Source organism: Hyla sarda, chromosome 6, assembly GCF_029499605.1.
Source record: "Hyla sarda isolate aHylSar1 chromosome 6, aHylSar1.hap1, whole genome shotgun sequence".
Classification (NCBI taxonomy): domain Eukaryota; kingdom Metazoa; phylum Chordata; class Amphibia; order Anura; family Hylidae; genus Hyla; species Hyla sarda.
The window spans coordinates 155145143-155166474 of record NC_079194.1 but is presented as its reverse complement, the minus strand read 5'-3'; the positions used below and the strand labels follow the sequence as shown (position 1 = coordinate 155166474).

Genomic DNA, 21332 nt, shown 5'->3' with positions numbered 1-21332 from the left:
ATTTTGCTCATCACCTTCTAAAAATCATAGCGCTTTCAATTTTGCACATAAAATTCCATATGATGGCTTATTTTTTGCGCCACCAATTCTACTTTGCAGTGACATTAGTCATTTTACCAAAAAATGCACGGCGAAATGGAAAAAAAATTCATTGTGCGACAAAATTGAAGAAAAAATTTCATTTTGTAACTTTTGGGGGCTTCCGTTTCTATGCAGTGCATCTTTCGGTAAAAAGATGACACCTTATCTTTATTCTGTAGGTCCATACGGTTAAAATGATACCCTACTTATATAGGTTTGATTTTGTCGTACTTCTGAAAAAAATCTTAACTACATGCAGGAAAATTTATACGTTTAAAATTGTCATCTTCTGACCCCTATAACTTTTTTTTCCCCCGCATACGGGCTGGTATGAGGGCTCATTTTTTGCGCAGTGTTCTGAAGTTTTTATCGGTACCATGTTTGCATTGATCAGACTTTTTGATCGCTTTTTATAAAAAAAATTTATGATATAAAAAGTTACCAAAAATATGCTATTTTGGACTTTGGATTTTTTTTGCGTATACGCCATTGACCGTGTGGTTTAATTAACTATATATTTTTATAGTTTGGATATTTACGCACGCGGTGATACTACATATGTTTATTTACACATGTTTTTTTATGGGAAAAGAGGGGTGATTCAAACTTTTAATTAGGGAAGGGGTTAAATTACCTTTATTAACTTTTTTTGCAGTGTTATAGCTCCCATAGGGGCTATAACACTGCACACACTGATCTTTTACCCTGATCCCTGCAAAGCCATAGCTTTGCATGGATCAGCGTAATAGGGGGTTGATTGCTCAAGCCTGTAGCTCAGGCTTGGAGCAATCAAACGCCGATCGGACGCGACAGAGCAAGGTAAGGGGTCCTCCGCTTGCGTTCTAGCTGATCGGGACATCGTGATTTTATCGTGATCAGCCTGACTAAGCTGCTTGGAAACTTTTACTTTCATTTTCGAACACCGCGTTGATCGCTACGTCTGAAGGGTTAGTAGTTATTAGCCCAGGGTCCCGGCTATCAATAGCAGCCGGGACCGACTCGGGGTGATGCGGGGTCACGGCGAGACCCAGTTTTAAACACCGGGACCGGGCGCAGGGCATACAGGTATGCCCTGCGTCCTTAAGAGGTTAAAATTTGGCTTCTAGTAGTTCCCCTTTAAATCAATAACCTGACAGCAAGAAGAGATCCTGACAACGGTTAAAACCAAAAAATGCTGAATGTTTCTGTAATGTCCCAGTACAGAACATGGTTCTGTATTACCCTTAGGCCCTGTCAGGTTGAGTCTCTCAGTGACCTGGGGGCTCTCCTGCAGTGTCTCCCCAGCTGTTACTGTACTGTTATCTATTTTATTTTATGGATAGTCAGTGACCTAATGTATAGTTAGTATAAAGGACCTTTGGAGGAATCCAGCAGTTGTCTAAAGGACCTGTGAAATGTCACATGTTATGTTTATGTTGTCACATGTTACCCAGAGGGCACCAGCTTAACCTATGACCCGCAGCTTGACCAATGGGCTTTGGCTCAGCCCCCCTCTATATACGGTAGCAGCCACTACAATTCTCTCTCTTATGCTCCCTGCTGAGGACCAGCAAACACCAGAGATCTCAGTGCTAGTGACCAGCACCTGGAAGGCCTCAAATCTACAGTCATTCCAGTAAGTCAAAAGTCTATGTCTGCTGCCACTACTACCTATAGTCAAGTCCAGTGTAGCCTCAAGTCAAGCCTCAAGATAATTTAAAGTCTATTACAAGTCTAATTGGTCCCAGCAAGCTGCAAGATCCTTCTGTGTTCCTGTGTTCTGGCCTAGCTGTGAAGATAAAACCATCTATCTAAACTCAGTAAAGCTTCCATTAAACCATAACTGGTTGTGGACTCTCCTTTCACTAACCATTGGAATAGCGGAGATACCATTCGTGTGGTTCCTGTAACCAAAAACCACTCTGGCGTCACGAATAATACCATCTTGCCCCTCCACCTAAACCGCTACAACCCGTGGTCCCGCCATACACTGTGGGTCACTACATTTCCACATTCCACACTGATTACGTTTTATCAGTACACCATATTGTTGAGTACTGTCACCTTATTGCCACCACCCAACTGCTTCTATACTTCCTCGCAACCGCTGCAGTCCCTCCAATAGGAGACCAGTGCAAGGTTTCTTACACGCCTTACAACCTCCTAATTGCTGGCAAGAGGACGCCACAAGTAAGAGCTGTACCAGTTACACCTGCTGCCCGGACATCGCAGCAGTGAGCCGGATGCAGATCCATGCCCTTCTTCAGTGGAGACAGCTGGCATTCCCTCTTACAGCGGAGTCAGCACATCATACATCACCACTAAAGCTATGATCTTCATCTTATACGGGTATTTTGGTATCTGCAGGCCGGGGTCAGCCCGTGCCATCCTGTATAGTCCATCTAACGGGACAGGCTGTTTCGCTACTACATCGCGACTCTGCTATCCAGCAATTATCTGATGTTGCATCGTAACTACCTATGTAATCTAAAAACTTCATATTAATCATATATATATATATATATATATATTTTATTATTATTTTTTTTTTTAACAACGATTTCTTTATCCTATCAATAATTTATTAACCTATTATCGCTGGATCTGGAGCAAGGGCCCTGCTCAGATACCAGCTTCTGTATTTATTTATTTATTCAATCAATGATGCTATTTTATATGAAACCAGCTACATCGCATTTCTCTAGTGAGATTTTATATTAAGGTATTATACACCTTACTTAATTCAGTTCATTCCTTGAGGTCTGATTTCCATTTCACTAGCTTTCAATATAATATAAAATATGCAATAAATCGCTTTACATACTTGCAACATATACATCATGATCTTGATGATTTTTTTAAGCATCACACCACTTTTAAACAATCAAGATGTTACTTGTTCATGATTTGCAGGGCTACAAGCCTTGTCTTGCATGATTATACACCACGAGACCCCACTGGCCCTTTCATAGCCATGCTCAAAATAACTCTTAATGCCCTTTTGATGTCATGTTTCCTTCTTCCCTTTCTTGCGCATCTATCTATACTCCCCCCTCCCCTCCAAACCACAGAAAATCTGAGCCTGGCTCTGCGGTTTGTAGAGGGCACTTAATTAGATAGCTTGGATGAATTGCCAAGGATGGTGGATGAACAGCTGTTATGGTTGAAGATCTTACGTGCTCATGTAATTCTTCACTTAGCGTTGGCTTGTGGTGGTCTCGTCTCTTCACTTTTAGCCACTTGACAAGAGGTTTGATGGTCAGACCCTGGAATAGAAGAGAAGCGAGGCATTTTTATTTTAGAACTAATATCTGTTCATGACAGATTCAATCTATATAGTAATTAAAATTCACCTACTATTAAGCATTCTGAAAACCTTTGTTCTAGTTCATCTGAGGAGAACATGTGCTTACCAGAAATTCACAGACCAGTGACACATGAAAAGCCATGATAAATGCTTCTCATAATACTACTAGAGAAATCAGAGATGGAAAGGGACTTAAGAATACTAGCGAACAGTAGGCTGAGTAATGACACCTAATGCCAGGCAGCTGCTGTAAAGACTAATCTGATCTTGGTAGTGGACCTCTGGAATGGGCCAGCATTGCATGATCTGTCATAAAGCTCTAATAAGGCTATAGCAATATGGATTTGTTAAGCACAATGCCCAGCAACAGTATGTTGTGTAGCACAGCTTGCATTATAAATTTCAAGTTGATCATTATAAAAAAACATGATGGTTGTCCTCATGGTGGAGAAAGAATGTGGCTAAGGAGAAAAGGATGACTTAGATTACCTGTAGTCACACCTACATTTTGAATGAAGTAAAGCTTTCACAAAACATACCTTTCATATTTCACAAATTTTCAAGTATTTTTAAATATTTGTTCACATTAAACAGTTTGTGTAATCTTTGGACATTTCCTCTCAGATAGAAAGGTCCCCTAAGCTGATCAATGGATGTCCCATTGTGTTGACCCCTAATGATCAGCTGTAATCTGTGAGAAAATTCTCCTTCAGCACCACCACAAGGCAAATGCAACAATTCATACTTCCCATTGAAAAAAAATAGACTGTATGCCTGAATCTATTATTCACGCTTGGTTTACTTAATAGGCACCGTCACTTAAAAAAAAATTTTTTGCCAAGAAAAGAGCATGACAAGTGAGATAAACTTACAATGTAAGTCTATTGGATTGTCTTGGTTTGTCTTATGCTTCTCTTACTGCTCATTCTAGTGACTGATCAGGATCTGAATATCCAGACCCAACCAATCAAAACTTTTGACTTGTCTCACTGACATATGAAAAGTTTTTTTAAGCGAAATGTATACTTTAGTGAGCTGATATAAGCTGCAGACAGGGTCCAATGGTTGACATGATGACAATATTAAGTATACCTTTATTAGTGTTCATGGGTTTGCCATAACTTAAAAAATTATAATTTCATTCTTAGGCTTAAAGGGGTACTCCGGTGAAAACCTTTTTTTTTTTTTTAAATCAACTGGTCCCAGAAACTTAAACAGATTTGTAAATGACTTCTATTAAAAAAAATCTTAATCCTTCCTGTACTTATTATCTGCTGAATACTACAGAGGAAATACTTTTATTTTTGGAACACTGTGCTCTCTGCTGACATCACGACCACAGTGCTCTCTGCTGACATTATTATAATAATAATAACTCTTTATTTATATAGCACTCACACCTATTTGTAGATGTTGTCCTTAGTGGGATCTGAACCCACAACCACAGTGCTGCAAGGTAACAGTGCTGACCACTGAGCCACTGTGCTGCTCTAACCATATATTTGCTAAAATGGACAGAGATGTCAGCAGAGAGCACTGTGGTCATGATGTAATCAGAATCTCCTCTGTAGTATTCAGCAGCTAATAAGTACAGGAAAGATTAAGATTTTTTTAATAGAAGTAATTTACAAATCTGTTTAACTTTATGGCACCAGTTGATTTAAAAGAAAAAAGTTTTTCACCGGAGTACCCCTTTAAGAGTCAAGTAGGCGGGTCCAGCTGCTTAAGTGCTGCTACACTGCTTGCCTTTTGTGTCCTCCATCCCTCCCCTCCCTGTCCTGGACATACAGGTTGCAGAGCCCTGTCTCCAAATTTTACATGATACTGCAGCACTTCAGATCAGCCTTGCCTCCTTGACACTTGAGCCTATGAAGAACACCCTAATTTTATAAGTTATACAAACCCATCAACACTCAAAAGGCATGTAAATATTGTCTTCCTGTCACCTATTGGATGGAGTCAGCAGCTTATATCATACATATCTGCTAACAGATTCACTTTATTATCTCACTCAGACCCTATACCACTAGCCTTTTTTGTTTAAGGTGGTTTACTTTTAGGACACATATACAGTGGTCCCTCAAGTTACAATATTAATTGGTTCTGGGACAACCATTGTAAGTTGAAACCATTGTATGTTGAGACCAGAACTCTATGGAAACCTGGTAATTGGTTCTAAAGGCTCCAAAATGTCATCCAAAAATAGGAAAAAGTGTGAATTAAAGAAAAATAAGTAGATAACTAATATAGATAAAGCAAGTCTTTACATATAAAAGTAGGAAAGATCTGCTGGGAGCTGTAAATCACTGTCTATGTCAGTGTTTCCCAAGCAGGGAGCCTCCAGCTTTTGCAAAACTACAACTCCCAGCATGCCCGGACAGCCAAAGGCTGTCCGGGCATGCTGGGAGTTGTAGTTTTGCAAAAGCTGGGGCCACCCTGCTTGGGAAACACCGGTCTATGTAGAGGACAGGAGCTTCTTCAGGGTCCTGTACAGTACACGCAATGTCACAAAAAAGTAATAGAGTCGCCCTCATCTGGTGTCTAAAAGAGCAGCTAACCCTGGGACAGGTAAAGTGTCCAGAACATGTAATACCAGACACCAGTCAGTGCATGCACTTCAGTAATACAGGTGTTTTACCAGTGAATGCCCATTTTGATTGGTCGGTTCTTCCAGCCATTGACACGTTTCACAGGTCTGGACTGTCCGTAGCATTGTATGTTGAGTCTGGTTTCAACTTACGATGGTCCAGAAAAGACCACTGTATGTTGAAACTATTGTATGTTGAGGCCATTGTAAGTTGAGGGATCACTGTACTATATTACCTTATTACTGTAAATACTTCATATTGAATAGTGTAGTTATTAATGGACACAATTAAAAGTTACATTTTGGAGGATATCATTTTTTATGAGATAGGACTAAGTGGAGCCATGAGGAGATGTGATGGCACAGACCATACCTGTCAGGCCTGACACCTTATTTTAGTAAATGTTGAGAATCAGTGTGGTCAAAACAATAGCAGTCATGAATTCATGTTATATTCAGGTGATCTGCTATCAATGTCTGAAGGACCCTTTGATACAAAAGCAATTAAAAACATCTAAACAATTAAACAATCTAAACAAAGGGGGATTTATGCCTTTCCTGACCATCTGTAAACTCCTCCTGGGACCCTTTGTACTTTGGCCCACTTACTTATTACTTCCCCATTTACCTATTGTCTCTGCATTACATAAACGGGATGATAAATAGGTATGTGACATTCATTGTTACTCCCTGGATAGAAGATATGTCCGATCAGTAAAGAAGTTAGCGACGGCTGAACTTACAGACAGCAACTGCTGGAACCACAAAGGGAGAGAACAAAAGTAAAAATAATAATTGTATGTTTTGTCAAGGACAATCCAAAATAAATGAAGGCTTTATGCTAGGATACAATTCAAAACAAAGAAATATTATGTGCTCCTTTGTGTAGTATCATCAAAAAAGATTTCTATCCAGGCAAAACAATGAAGCATTGTACAAAGCATCATAGGGTTTGGCACCCATCCTTCCTCTAGTCCAGAATGGCACTTCTGTCTAGTTATGCAGTAATACTGTCCTCTGGAAGATCAGATAGATTTGAATCTTCTTGAATATTGTGATATAAGACCATGGCGGCATAACCTAGGTATCATCTGGTATATATTTATATATGGACAGCTGGTATAAAATTATACAACTTTTTGTATATAGTGATATGGACAAGGCTGATATAACCTGGGTATATACTGTATATAATTATGTATGCACAGGAGGCATAATATATGCATCCTCTTGTATATAGTGATGTGGGCCATGCTGGTATAACCTGGATATCCTTTGTATATGATTATATGTACAGCTGGTATACGTTATACATCTTCTTGTATATAGTTATATGGACCATGCTGGTATAACCTGGATATCCTTTGTATATAATTATATGTACAGCTGGTATAAAATTATACAACTTTTTGTATATAGTGATATGGACCAGGCTGATATAACCTGGGTATATACTGTATATAATTATGTATGCACAGGAGGCATAATATATGCATCCTCTTGTATATAGTGATGTGGGCCATAATGGTATAACCTGGATATCCTTTGTATATGATTATATGTACAGCTGGTATAAAATTATACAACTTTTTGTATATAGTGATATGGACCAGGCTGATATAACCTGGGTATATACTGTATATAATTATGTATGCACAGGAGGCATAATATATGCATCCTCTTGTATATAGTGATGTAGGCCATAATGGTATAACCTGGATATCCTTTGTATATGATTATATGTACAGCTGGTATACGTTATACCTCTTCTTGTATATAGTTATATGGACCATGCTGGTATAACCTGGATATCCTTTGTATATAATTATATGTACAGCTGGTATACGTTATACCTCTTCTTGTATATAGTTATATGGACCATGCTGGTATAACCTGGATATCTTCTGTATATAATTATATGTACAGCTGGTATACGTTATACATCTTCTTGTATATAGTGATATGGACCATGCTGGTATAACCTGGATATCCTTTGTATATAATTATATGTACAGCTGGTATACGTTATACCTCTTCTTGTATATAGTTATATGGACCATGCTGGTATAACCTGGATATCTTCTGTATATAATTATATGTACAGCTGGTATACGTTATACATCTTCTTGTATATAGTGATATGGACCATGCTGGTATAACCTGGATATCCTTTGTATATAATTATATGTACAGCTGGTATACTTTATACCTCTTCTTGTATATATAGTTATATGGACCATGCTGGTATAACCTGGATATCTTCTGTATATAATTATATGCAGAGCTCGTATACGTTATACATCTTCTTGTATATAGTGATATGGACCATGCTGGTATAACCTGGATATCCTTTGTATATAATTATATGTACAGCTGGTATACTTTATACATCTTCTTGTATATAGTGATATGGACCATGCTGGTATAACCTGGATATCTTCTGTATATAATTATATGCAGAGCTGGTATAAGTTATGCATCTTGTATATAGTGATAGAGAGCATGCTGGTTTCTTCTGGACATTTTCTGGTATATAATTACATATGTACAGCTGGGCATCTTGTATATATAGTGATATGGACTTTGCTGATTTAACCTAGGCATTTCTGGTATATAATAAGATAAATGTTACATTATAACCAAGATAAATGTTAAATTATAACCATATGCATAATGAATCTTGATGTGCTTCTAGTACAAAAGTAGTTACATTAAGCATGGCAACCACAAGCTGAGCTCGCATTGCTATATTGTATTATGCAGTTATACCGCTTACCAATGAATGACAGCTTGCGCCCTGTATGAAATTTGTTCTGACCCTAATGGGCTTAAACATGTGAATGCAGGGTGCAAACACTGCCAGCTGTCATTAACCCTTGCCTGAGGTAGCCTCAGAACCTACTCTTCATCTTGTAAACCTCCCTCCTAGACAGTACGAGAGCAGTGAAAAGGTTAACAGCAGATTCAGCTCCATAATAATTAAATCATGTCAGAATGTTTAGATGTAAATAACAGGACAATTAGAGGCAGATCTGATTGAACTATTACCTTCTACAAAGATATTATTAGACACGTCTGCTGGATGTGACTGTGGTGCAGCTGATGTAGCCGAGGTGGCTAGTGAATAATGAAGCACATTATACAGACATAGGACAACGTGTAAGTGAATTATACCCTAAAGAGATACTAATGGATATGTCTCATTATCATCTTAATCTAATATTCTCTGCCACTTTCTTAAAGGACTCTTCCATTCTTATGTAAATAAAGCGTAATCATTGCACAATAAAAATGCATGCGTTCATTCTCCTTCCCATCAAGAGGGACATTCAGTGGCTGAAACCCCATGCAGAGCTAAAAGTTACATAAAGTGGATATAAAATGAGACAAAGCTAAATTATGTCATTACCTAAAGAAGCTTTCCATTCTGTCAGGTATATATATATAAAAAAAATCTACTTGTCTTCCGCCGCTCCCCCAGTGCCTCAGTTGTCCCACTACAGTCCCTGGTGCACTCCTCTTCCGGGTTCACTGTGGTCAACACGTCATTCTGTGGCTCAGCAGTCGCTGGCGGCAGTGATAACCCGCCTCGGCCAGTGATTGTTGGACAGCAATCTGATGTATTGGGCCCTGGCACAGGTCTTCCTGCTGGTGAGGGGGACTCAATACCTGTCCCATGACTCCCTGTCCTGCAAGTCCATGCCTCTTTTGATACATGACAATATTGTGCTGGACATTACATGTTATTCTGTAGTCTATGATCTACAAGTACACCCAAACCCTTCACTACCAGAGTCTCTCCCAGTTTAACACACCCTAGGACGTATAATGCACGCAGGTTATTAATGCCCAGATGCATAACTTTACATTTATCCACATTGAACCTCATTTGCCAGGTGGATGCCAAAACATTCAGTTTGTCCAAGTCATCTTGTCACTTATGCACATCTTTTACAGAGTGTACTGTGCTACAAGGCTTAGTGTCATCTGCAAAGATAGAAACAGAGTTGTTAATCCCCTCCTTTATATCATTAGAGGAAATCTGTCATCAGTATCACCCGCACTAACCTGTCATACAGGCTTGTAGTGCGGGTGATACTGATCAAAATGATACTTATAATGCCCTAAATGGTCCAGCCGTTGCACCGTTTTTCTTTTATGTAAATTAGGTCCCTCGGGCATGGGTGGAGCTAGGACTGGAGCTCCGGGCACCCCATGTGATCTTCTGCCGGGTGGAATTGTTCAATGTTGTAGTGCAATAATTTTTTCAGAATTCACAATATAGTAAAAAAACTTTTACATTCTGGGATGTTATGTGATAAAAAAATACCTATATTACAGCAAATGGTTGTTTTGTGGTACAGAAAAGTAGTGCATGCAGAACTTTTCTATTCCACTAAAAAATTTGTACACAAATATACAGGGGACAAAAACAGGTCCAAACTGACTTACTTTAGGCAACTTTTACATAATATAAGTCTATTGTGGTACTGTTATGGTATAGATGCAAACAAGCCCCAAGTTAAACAAAAGTGTGGTAAACCACTTATAATCCGGGACCAGAGTGGTAAAGGTGCTCTGAAGAATTAACCCTTTGTAAAACCCGCTTGGGGAGAGGGACAGTAAAAAAAAACAAAAAAAAACAAACAAAAAAAAAACAACAACAACCCTCTCTTACCATACTTGCTCCCACACTGGCGCTGGAATCACTTAACTCTGTGACAGGTGTCTGGCGTATCTGGGTTTCGTGACTTTGCACACATCAGCAGCTGAGGCAAGACATTGCTGAAGTCAATAAGCAGTCATGTGACATCACATCATCCAAATCTGGAAGCGCCCGACACTGGTAGGGGCTTTTTGTTTTTTTTAATGTCCCCCTCTCCATGTGATTTTACAAAGGGTTAATTCTCTAAAGCACCCCTTTAAAGCCAGTTCTCAATTCAGGTGCAAACTAAGCTTAATTTACCCATCAGGCTTCTCTCAAGGACAGTATTACATAAAAAATAATAATAATAAAACCTATACAGAGACCAATATCACCTACAAGGGACAAATAATTGCACCACACCATACCATACATAGTGTGACTGGATAATACTGCCATACTGATACTGAATAAAACCACTATACACAGACAAGTATCACCAATAACACCACTATACAAGGGACAAATAATACCGCCATACCATGGCCACTACCATTACACCATATAGTGACTGGATAATACTATTATACTGATACTGAATAAAACCAGACTACGGTAATATCACCACTATACAGTATCTGCACTATACCAGGCACAAATAATTGCACAACACCATGACTACACATTACCCCCACATAGTGAGGAGATAATTCCATCATACTGATAATGAATAAAAGCCATTGTGCACAGACCAATATCCCCCCATTCAAATCTCATATAGTGGTGACCACAACTCTACACAGGCCCTGCAGACCATATAACAGATTACAGTGCAGTTACAAGTAGTGACTCACATGGGGGCCTCTTCATCTTTGTGGTGTCATTTTCTTTCCTTTTCTTCTATGTCTTGCTTAGACGGCCATGAAGACTTCTTCCAACCATGTCACTGCAGGATCTACAAGAAAAACATGTCAGGCTCCGCACATTTTTTTTAACCCTAGTGAGAAGGTGAGCGGGTTGGGCGATGGGTAGGGCATTATGCGATAGTGGGTTATTAGGTAAACTCCCCTCGTGGGTAGGGTATGCCCCCCCCCGCTAGATAGATAGATATTGACACCTGCTAGGTAGGTAGTGTAAGTAGATAGGTAGTGTAGGTAAAAGGGTAGTGTAGGTAAAAGGGTAGTGCAGGTAGCGTAGGTAGATGGGTAGTGTAGGTAGATGGGTAGTGTAAGTTGATGGGGAGTGCAGGTAGAGTAGGAAGATGGGTACCGGAGGTAGGCAGGTAGTGTAAGCAGATGGGCAGTGCAGGTAGGCAGTGCAGGTAGGCAGGTGGGTAATGCAGGTAGGCAGATGGGTAATGCAGGTAGGCAGATGGGTAATGCAGGTAGGCAATCTTCTCCCTACCCTCAATAAAAATCCCACTAACCTTACCATTGCGCCTGCATAGAGCCTCCAATTCCTCCTTTCTAAGTGGCACAGCGCTCTGCTGTTATCACCATGTCACCTCATCGCTCGTGTTGTGCAGGGCAAGCAGAACGCTGCACCGACGGTGCTAAGTGCTGTGAACAGTACAGCAGCAGGGATTCAATTTCCCTGCTCCTGTACAGTACAGAGTGGTGATGTGTACATGGTATGCATCTGTGGTATCCCGGTACAGGACATGGTCCTGTACCATCTCTAGGTCCCCTCCAGAAGAGTCCCTGCAGTCCATAGGGCTCTCCTGCGGGGCCTGCTCCTTGCTCACCTTCTGTTAATGTATTGTAAATGTGTTGTGTACATATTGTTCATTATACATAAAGTTGCACAAATGTATAGAGGTTAGTCATGTGATCTACTGTCATGTGATGTACCCAGAGTTCCCTGGGTACAGGACCTACAGGCTTTGCAACCAATGGGCTTTAGTCCAGCCTCCCTAGTATATAAGGTGCTGTAGTCTCTAAATTCACTCTCTTAGTTCCTGGCTACAAAGCAAGCACAATCTCTGCATCTACTATATTCATCTCATCTAGGCCAAAGCCTAAAGAACCTGGAGCCACTTCAAAACGTGAGTTATCAAGCTACAATTCTAGTGACCACTACTCAACTCAAGGATATTATTAGTAGCACAGTGGCCTGCATAAATAATCACAATACTACAAGTCCCAGCAAGCCTGAGAGGTATCCTGCATCCCGGTTGCCTCTAGAGAAACTGCATAACTGTAAAGATTGTTTAATAAGAATTGCAAGTAAAAGTTCCAGTTATTTTCACAATTCCTGCTGTGGACATTCCTTTATTGCCTGCCGTTTCTGGGTTGGTTGTCGGCAGGGCCTTATACCGAAACAACCACATCCTGGCATCACGACTAATCAGCGGTTAATAACACCTTACCCCACAGGGTTAATACCACCAGATCCTGCTACCCCATTGCAACACCCCGGCACCACATGTCTTTTGGCATCCTACGAACAGGATACGGGTGTGTGCCTTTAATATCTCAGCTACCCTGACTACTCGCAACGAAAAACGGGTGTACACCATTATTACAAGTGCCATAGTCCTCCCCCTATTCAGAACTGTGTTTTCAAAACTGTGCAGGATTGTCGCGGGCCGCGACCGAAATTGCGCCCACAAGTGTGCAGGACATTGTTGCTGAAATTGTGCTTTGCCGGGGTAAGGGGGGAGGTGAAGAAAATTGTGTGGTTGCTGCAGTACCTAAAAGGGTTAAAGTCAGTACCGGCCTTCCCGCGTGCGCGAACAGCCGCAGCTCCTCCCTGCTGGTCCTCTGCAGTCACGCCTCCATGCCTGCCAGCTGGAAGGAACGAAAAGTTCCACCCTGTGTTGCCGAGGGGAAGGATTTCTTGCCCAGACCAAACCGGAAGTCCTCCGGGCTCAGCAAGAATCAAAAGTACCGGCAGCTGCGCCCGCATTGTTATAGCAAACCTCCGCTGCATAGACTCTGCAGACATCGGGACAAAGGTCCGGGCAGTACAGCAGTCCGCGGGAGCCTTGGAAGCAGGCAGCACAAGCCGCCGCAGCACTCCGCAACTCATCATAAAGGGCCAGCGTACCCTTACTGCCCAGCAGCGACAGCGCACCCCATCAAGTCTACAGGACAGTGCACCCCATCAAGTCTACAAGTCAGCGCACTCAATCAAGTCAGCAAGATGTCAGCACCCAGTACGTCAGCACCCAGTCCACCACCTGACCGACAGGATGAAGGTGCTCCTGCGACCCCGCCAAGTGGGTCACCACAGTCTGCAAGGAGAATGTTTCCCTCTTCACCTCCAGTTCCATGTTACAGCCTGGGAGCTCCTGTAGCCGCACCTGTCTACTTTAGGAATCCTGGGCTCCCTACCTATAATGGGGATCCTTTCACCCTTCGAGACTTCAAGGAGAGGATACAGAGTCTCTTTGTTTTTTTTTTCTTTTCCCCCTAACCAGCAGGTGCAGTTACTTACGGGACAGCTACAGGGATAAGCATTGGAAGAGGTCCGCACCTGTCCGGCCTCCAACAAGGCCACAGTGGAGCAGATTTTTAAGCGACTATATCAAGTGTTCGAGTCTTACTCCCCATCTGAGGCTTTTGTGACTCCGATGGGGTTATACGAGTTCAAGAGTATGCCCTTTGGGCTATGCAATGCCCCTGCCACCTTTCAACGCCTAATGGGGCGATGCCTAGGACATCTCAACTTCCAAAGTGTGCTATTATATTTGGATGATGTCATGGTCTACTCCAAGACCTATCAAGAGCATCTGGACCACTTGAAGGAGGTGTTTCAAGTCCTGATCCAGCATGGATTCGCTGGCTACTACCACCGTTTCATCCCTCACTTCGCACAGATTGCTGGACCCCTTACAGCTCTCCTTTCTGGGTACTGCAAAGGAAAACTATAATGGAAGACTCCCTATCCAGTGGGCCGAGGAGCAGGAAACAGCGTTCCTGGCTTTGAAGTACCTGCTCACCGAGCCGCCTATCCTGATTATGGTCAGCCCTTCAGGTTGTACACAGATGCCAGCTTCGAAGGCCTTGATGCTGTTCTATCTCAGGTGCAAGAAGGTAAAGAAAGGGTGATAGCCTACGCCAGCAGACATCTGCGAGGAGCGGAGAAGAACGACTCCAATTACAGTTCCTTCAAGCTGAAGCTCCTCGCCTCAGTCTGGGCAGTGAAAGAAAAGTTCAAGGACTATCTAGCAGCTACCCCTTTCACCATATACACAGACAACAACCCATTGGCGCATTTGAACCCGGCCAAGTTGGGAGCGATTGAGCAGCGTTGGGCCTCCAGGCTAGCCAACTACGATTTCAACATCAAATATTGAAGTGGCAAGTACAATGCGAACGCAGATGTATTATCTCGTATGGCCCCTGATGAAGAACCACCTGTCGAGAACGAGTGGGAATTCGAGGTAATGCCCCCATTTTATCAGAGGTTCGTGAGTCAGCATGTCTTGACTACACAGGAAGACGATGAGCCCAGGTCCACAAGGGTTCCCGAGGACCTCTATACATGGAAGACTCTACAGGACGAAAGTCGAGTCTTGGGGGATCTGTTGGACTACCTACTCCTGAAGAAGGCACCAACCCGTCTACGCCGGTCTCAGTGTGATTATGAGCTAAAGAGGCTGTGGCGACAAAGAAACAGACTGTTTATACAAAAAGGACTGCTGTACAGGAATTTGTTGGATCCATTGTCTGGTGAGCGACTCCATCAGATCCTAGTTCCCAGAAGAGATGCTGCAATGGTCCTAAATGCCTACCACGATCAGTCGGGACACATTGGAATCTACAAGACAGAGGCCACCATCAGACATCGGTTTTATTGGATTGGAATGTGAGGAGGCATTGAAAAATTGTGCGGTCAATGCACCTTCTGTAACGTCACCAAGAATCTCTGCAAGGATGCGAGAGCACCCCCTCATTCCATCCAAACCAGCTGGTCCCCTTGGATCATGTCACTTTATCCTCTACTTGGTTTGGATACACCTACACCCTCACGATGGTAGACCACTACTCCAAGTGGGTGGTGGTAGTGCCTGTCAAGGACCTCATGGCGAAGACTGCTGTGCAGATGTTCTATTCCAACTGGGTCCAGACCCTAGGATGCCCGGAGTCTGTCCTCACGGACCGGGGCACAGCCTTTGAAGCCCAACTGTTCCAGGATTTGTGTCAGTTTAACGACTGTAAGAAGCTCCAGACTATGGCGTACCATCCCCAGGGGAATGGATTGTGTGAACGCATCAACCAAGTCTTCATACACATGCTGCGGGCAGCGTCGGTATCCAAGCACAAAGAGTGGCCCTTCAACAACTCTCCACAGGTCTCACAAGACTGGATCTCCGATCATCAGAGGAGGATTCAGGAAGCTAAGAAAGAAAGACAGCAGAGAGATTACAACCGCCATGCCTCAAGACACTACAACTGGGGGACAGAGTTTGGCTGCGAAAATTTCCCAGGACGCACAAGCTGGAATCCATCTGGGAGACCGAACCCTATACTATAACTGCCATGACATACCCAGATTCAGATGTCTACAAAGTCCAGAAGACTGGATTTGAGCCGCAGGTGGTTCATCGGAACAGAATCAAATTGTGCCTCAGAGAGGATCTACCAGAACCTCCTCCTCCTGCTCCCATAGCTGCTAGACCCGTGAGGGAATATGTGCCAGGAGAGGGAATCCATCCATCGATGAACATACCGATGTTCTCATCCAACCAGCCTACAGTTTTCTGTGCAATGCCATATCCAGTTCCAGCACAACCATCTCTGGTTTCCTCACCTGCTGTAAGCCTGTCTCCCGTGGCAACTTCTTCAAGGTCGAGAACCAACCTCATCACTACACATGGGTCCCACCAGTCCAGGGCCAAGCTCAACTCATGACTCCAGCCCTCAAGCTGGTCCCTCTGGGACTGAAGCAACAAGAGTTTCAGAAGAAGAAGGCACTCCTGAGACCCAAGAGGTGGTGTTGCGTCGGTCTCAAAGGTCGACACAGGGCCAAAAACCAATTAGATTTCAAGACTGACTTCACATATATTCATAAAATTCAGTGTACACATAATTCAGTACATATTAAATCCAAATAGTGTACATTCATAAAGTCCAGTACACATAACTTATAAAATATACTCATAAGAAAAGGTAGGTATATGAATATACCTCACACGCACAAATGTCATGCACTAATATGTTCTTTCTTATCTCTACGGGTTCAGGATGCTTTTGTGGCCAAAAGGTATTCCTGTAGCTAACTAAAAAATACACGTATACAAAAAGGTAACAGTAAGTGAAATTGTTATCTAGATCCAGAGTTCTAGGAGTAAGTGTGTAGTACCGATAGACCCTAGTAGCTAAGGCATTGGGCAGAAAGCCTCAGGCAACCCAATCTGCAACCAGTGTATAACAAGAGAAATAATATGTGGTATTATATCAAATGTATATCAATAGAAAGGTAACAGTGAGATAATGTCCGTATGTAGAAGCACTACAGTCATTATACATACTTTATGTCAAGTGTCAGTCAAAAATATTTTATAGTCATAGTCAAATATCTACATGTCAGTCAAATGTCAATAAAGTTTCAGCTATAGATGGATGTTATAGCTAGGATCGAGCTAGTCATATTGTATGCCTAGTTGTTAGAGATGCATCATAGAAAAAGAAAACAAGTATACCCACACAGAAAAAGGTATTGACATAGAATAAAGTATTGTATTATTGTTATACTGATGATGGTATTAATCAGTAACTCACCAAAAGGAAAAGAAAAAAATACTTCTTCCATCCTGTTCGTAAATAAGTTCCAGAGCATGTATGGACATTATTTAAATGCACAGAGACTCTATATATATTTTTCATCATTTTTATTCTCTCCAGCCTGAACTGGGACATTTGGATTAATGCCTCAGGACTGCATCAGGCCCTATGGCCATTCCGTTCCTCTCCCTAAGGGGACATACGTCGGGGACGACTTTTGTTAAGTAATTGGGTTTGTGGTGTCCCGGTACAGGACATGGTCCTGTACCATCTCTAGGTCCCCTCTGGAAGAGTCCCTGCAGTCCATAGGGCTCTCCTGCAGGGCTCGCCCCTTGCTCACCTTCTGTTAATGCATTGTAAATGTGTTGTGTACATATTGTTCATTATACATAAAGTTGTACAAATGTATAGAGGTTAGTCATGTGATCTACTGTCATGTGATGTACCCAGAGTTCCCTGGGTTATGGGCTTTAGTCCGGCCTACCTAGTATATTAGGGGCTGTAGTCTCTAAATTCACTCTCTTAGTTCCTGGCTACAAAGCAAGCACAATCTCTGCATCTACTAAATTCATCTCATCTAGGCCAAAGCCTAAAGAACCTGGAGCCACTTCAAAACGTGAGTTTCAAGCTCTATCTACAATTCTAGATTCAGATTTTTCAGCCCCACCACCACCAGTGCCCAAAGAAAGCTGCTTCAACTGCCTTATACTAGCGCCAGGCCTGTATACAATAATGAGAAAATAGTCTGCAAAAAAAAGATACAACAAATTAAGAGATAAATATAGAGCAAAAATACAGGCTACATACAATTATAGATTCCTGTCACGATTCGGCTGGCAGGAGGTGGATCCTCTGTGCCAGAGAGGGATTGGCGTGGACCGTGCTGGTGGACCGGTTCTAAGTTGCTACTGGTATTCACCAGAGCCCGCCGCAAAGCGGGATGGTCTTGCAGCGGCGGTAGCAACCAGGTCGTATCCACCAGCAACGGCTCAACCTCTCTGACTGCTGAAGATAGGCGCGGTACAAGGGAGTAGACAAGAGCAAAGTCGGACGTAGCTGAAGGTCAGGGCAGGCAGCAAGGATCGTAGTCAGGGGCAACGGCAGGAGGTCTGGAACACAGGCTAGGAACACACAAGGGAACGCTTTCACTGGCACAATGGCAACAAGATCCGGCGAGGGAGTGCAGGGGAAGTGAGGTATAAGTAGGGAGTGCACACGTGAGAATACTGATTAGGCCTGCTGCGCCAATCAGTGGCGCAGCGGCCCTTTAAATGGCAGAGACCCGGCGCGCGCGCGCCCTAAGGAGCGGGGCCGCGCGTGCCGGGACAACACAGACGGGGAACGGGTCAGGTACGGGAGCAGAGATGCGCATCGCGAGCGGGCGCGTCCCGCATCGCGAATCGCATCCCGGCTGGGAGTAATATCGCAGCGCACCCGGTCAGCAGGTCTGACCGGGGCGCTGCGGATGAGAGAACGTTGCGAGCGCTCCGGGGAGGAGCAGGGACCCGGAGCGCTCGGCGTAACAATTCCCCTATATCCAAAGGCGCCTCCCCAGGCCAGGCTTCTACTAACCTCTTGGTTTGACAACTTCTGTCCTTAGTAAAACAATGCTGACTATCACTTATAATATAACTATTATACTATGTATAGATCACTGTTACCCCCTACATATTCCTGCATGTAGTCCCTTAAATAGTTTGTAAACAATGCATGTTAAGCTTACCGGTCTATAGTTACCTGGGGAAGACCTATTGCCCTTTTTGAAGATAGGCATCACATTTGCCTTGTGTCAGTCTCTAGGTACAATGCTAGTCACCAGAGACTCTCTAAACATTATAAACAATAGCACAGCAATAACTGAACTGAGTTCTCTAAGAACTCTTGGGTGTAATTCATCTGATCAGAGAGCTTTGCTTATAATCACTTTATTTACTTACTTACAGCTCTCTAAATGCATATTTATACACAAACAGTTGTCAATCACTGAGGAGAAACACCCACATGACTAAATCAGAGGTTTACATTAATACATGACAAGTTTTCATGTTTCTTTTCTCATACAATGACACACTCTGCTCAGCTCTTCCTTCTCTATAACAAAGTACCTGCAGGTTGGATTGTCTTTTTAATATCTAGACTAGAATCAATTATAGCAAACTCTCAGCTGAAAAAAAGCATCAGGTCTTTGCAGGTTATTAGATGTAAACTACAGTATTTGCAGTGCCCAGTCCAGTCTTAAAAATGCACATTACATTGCTATTCTGTGTTGCATTGGGAGATGCCTCTGACTGGGTGACATGCAGGATCAACTTTCAATTTAAAAACCTCCTGTGAACAGGGAGAGGTGCATGACTAAAGAGGGTACCACTCTAACTTACTTGCAATGCAAAAAAAACACAAAAAAACACAAAAAAAAAAAAAAAAAACAGGAGTTTTTTTTAAATTGATCCTGCATGTCACCCAGTCAGTGGCTATATGCACAGCAGAGGTAAGTAGAGTAACCATGTTAGGGTGGATTCACCACATTGTGGATGGGGGACACATTTTGATCAAAAGTGTGCTAAGAACCTCCATTTTATGGACCAAGAGTGCTGCTGCAGCCTTCTATTTGTATATTTCGTATTTGCTACAGCAGCGTGCACTCGTGTATTAGGTAGTTGTGCTGGCTATATATATATATACATATATATATATATATATATATATATATATATATATATATATATACATACATACACACACACACAGTGACCCCCCGACCTACGATGGCCCCGACATATGATCAAATCGACATACGATGGCCTCTCAGAGGCCATCACATGTCGATGTCAGCATCGACATACAATGCTTTTTTATGTCGGGGCCATCGCATTAAGTGCTATCCGGCAGCGCCAAATGCTGCTGCTGCTGCCGGATAGCAGCTTAATGTTCCCCGTGTGGTGTGGTAAGTATTACTTACCCCTCCACGATGCTCCGGGGTGCCCTCCAGGTCCAACGCTGGTCTTCCGGTGTCTTCTCGGCCCTCTCCGATGACGTCAATATGCTGTGGCGTAATGGCGTATTGACGTAGTGGCGTAATGACATCGCTACGCAGGCCCAGTAAGGCCTTGCGGAAGAAAGCAGAGGACCGGAGAAGACAGCGGAGGACCGGAGAAGACAGCGGAGAGCCCAGCGGAGGCCCGGGGACACCATCTCGAGCGGCAGGGACAGGTGAGTACAGCTTCCTATACTTTACATTCCACGAATCCCTCAACATACGATGGATTCGACAAACGATGGCTCGTTTGGAACGAATTACCATCGTATGTTGAGGGACCACTGTACACACATGCTATTACAGTGGGGGCAAACAAGTATTTAGTCAGCCACCAATTGTGCCAGTTGTTCCACTTAAAAAGATGAGAGAAGCCTGTAATTTTTTATAATAGGTATACCTTAACTATGAGAGACATAATGAGAAAAAAATTTTCCATAAAATCACATTGTCTGATTTTTAAAGAATTTATTGGAAAATTATGGTGGAAAATAAGTATTTGGTCACCTACAAACAAGCAAGAGTTCTGGCTCTCACAGACCTGTAACTCCTTCTTTAAAGGGTTACTCCGGTGAAAAACTTTTTTTTTTTTAAATCAACTGGTGCCAGAAAGTTAAACAGATTTGTAAATTACTTCTATTAAAAATCTTAATCCTTCCTGTACTTATTAGCTGCTGAATACTACAGCGGAAATTCTTTTCTTTTTGAAACACAGAGCTGTCTGCTGACATCAGGAGCACAGTGCTCTCTGCTGACATCTCTGTCCATTTTAGGAACTGCCTAGAACAGCATATGTTTGCTATGGGGATTTCCTTTTACTCTGGGCAGTTCTTAAAATGGACAGAGATGTCAGCAGAGAGCACTGTGCTTGTGATGTCAGCAGACAGCTCTGCGTTTCAAACTGAAAAGAATTTCCACTGTAGTATTCAGCAGCTAATAAGTACAGGAAGGATTAAGATTTTTTAATA

The 21332-nt window shown here is 42.6% G+C and overlaps 1 protein-coding gene across 2 annotated transcripts in view; it reads right to left on the bottom strand.

Annotated features, from left to right (window-relative positions):
- Nucleotides 1–21332, bottom strand: part of SLC9A5 (solute carrier family 9 member A5) — a 145395-nt gene that overhangs the window by 52575 nt on the left and 71488 nt on the right. For both annotated transcript variants that reach the window (XM_056525620.1, XM_056525621.1), the window contains exon 8: nt 3237–3326. In XM_056525620.1, the coding sequence (XP_056381595.1) occupies nt 3237–3326 (90 nt within the window). The remainder of the gene's footprint in view (nt 1–3236; nt 3327–21332) is intronic.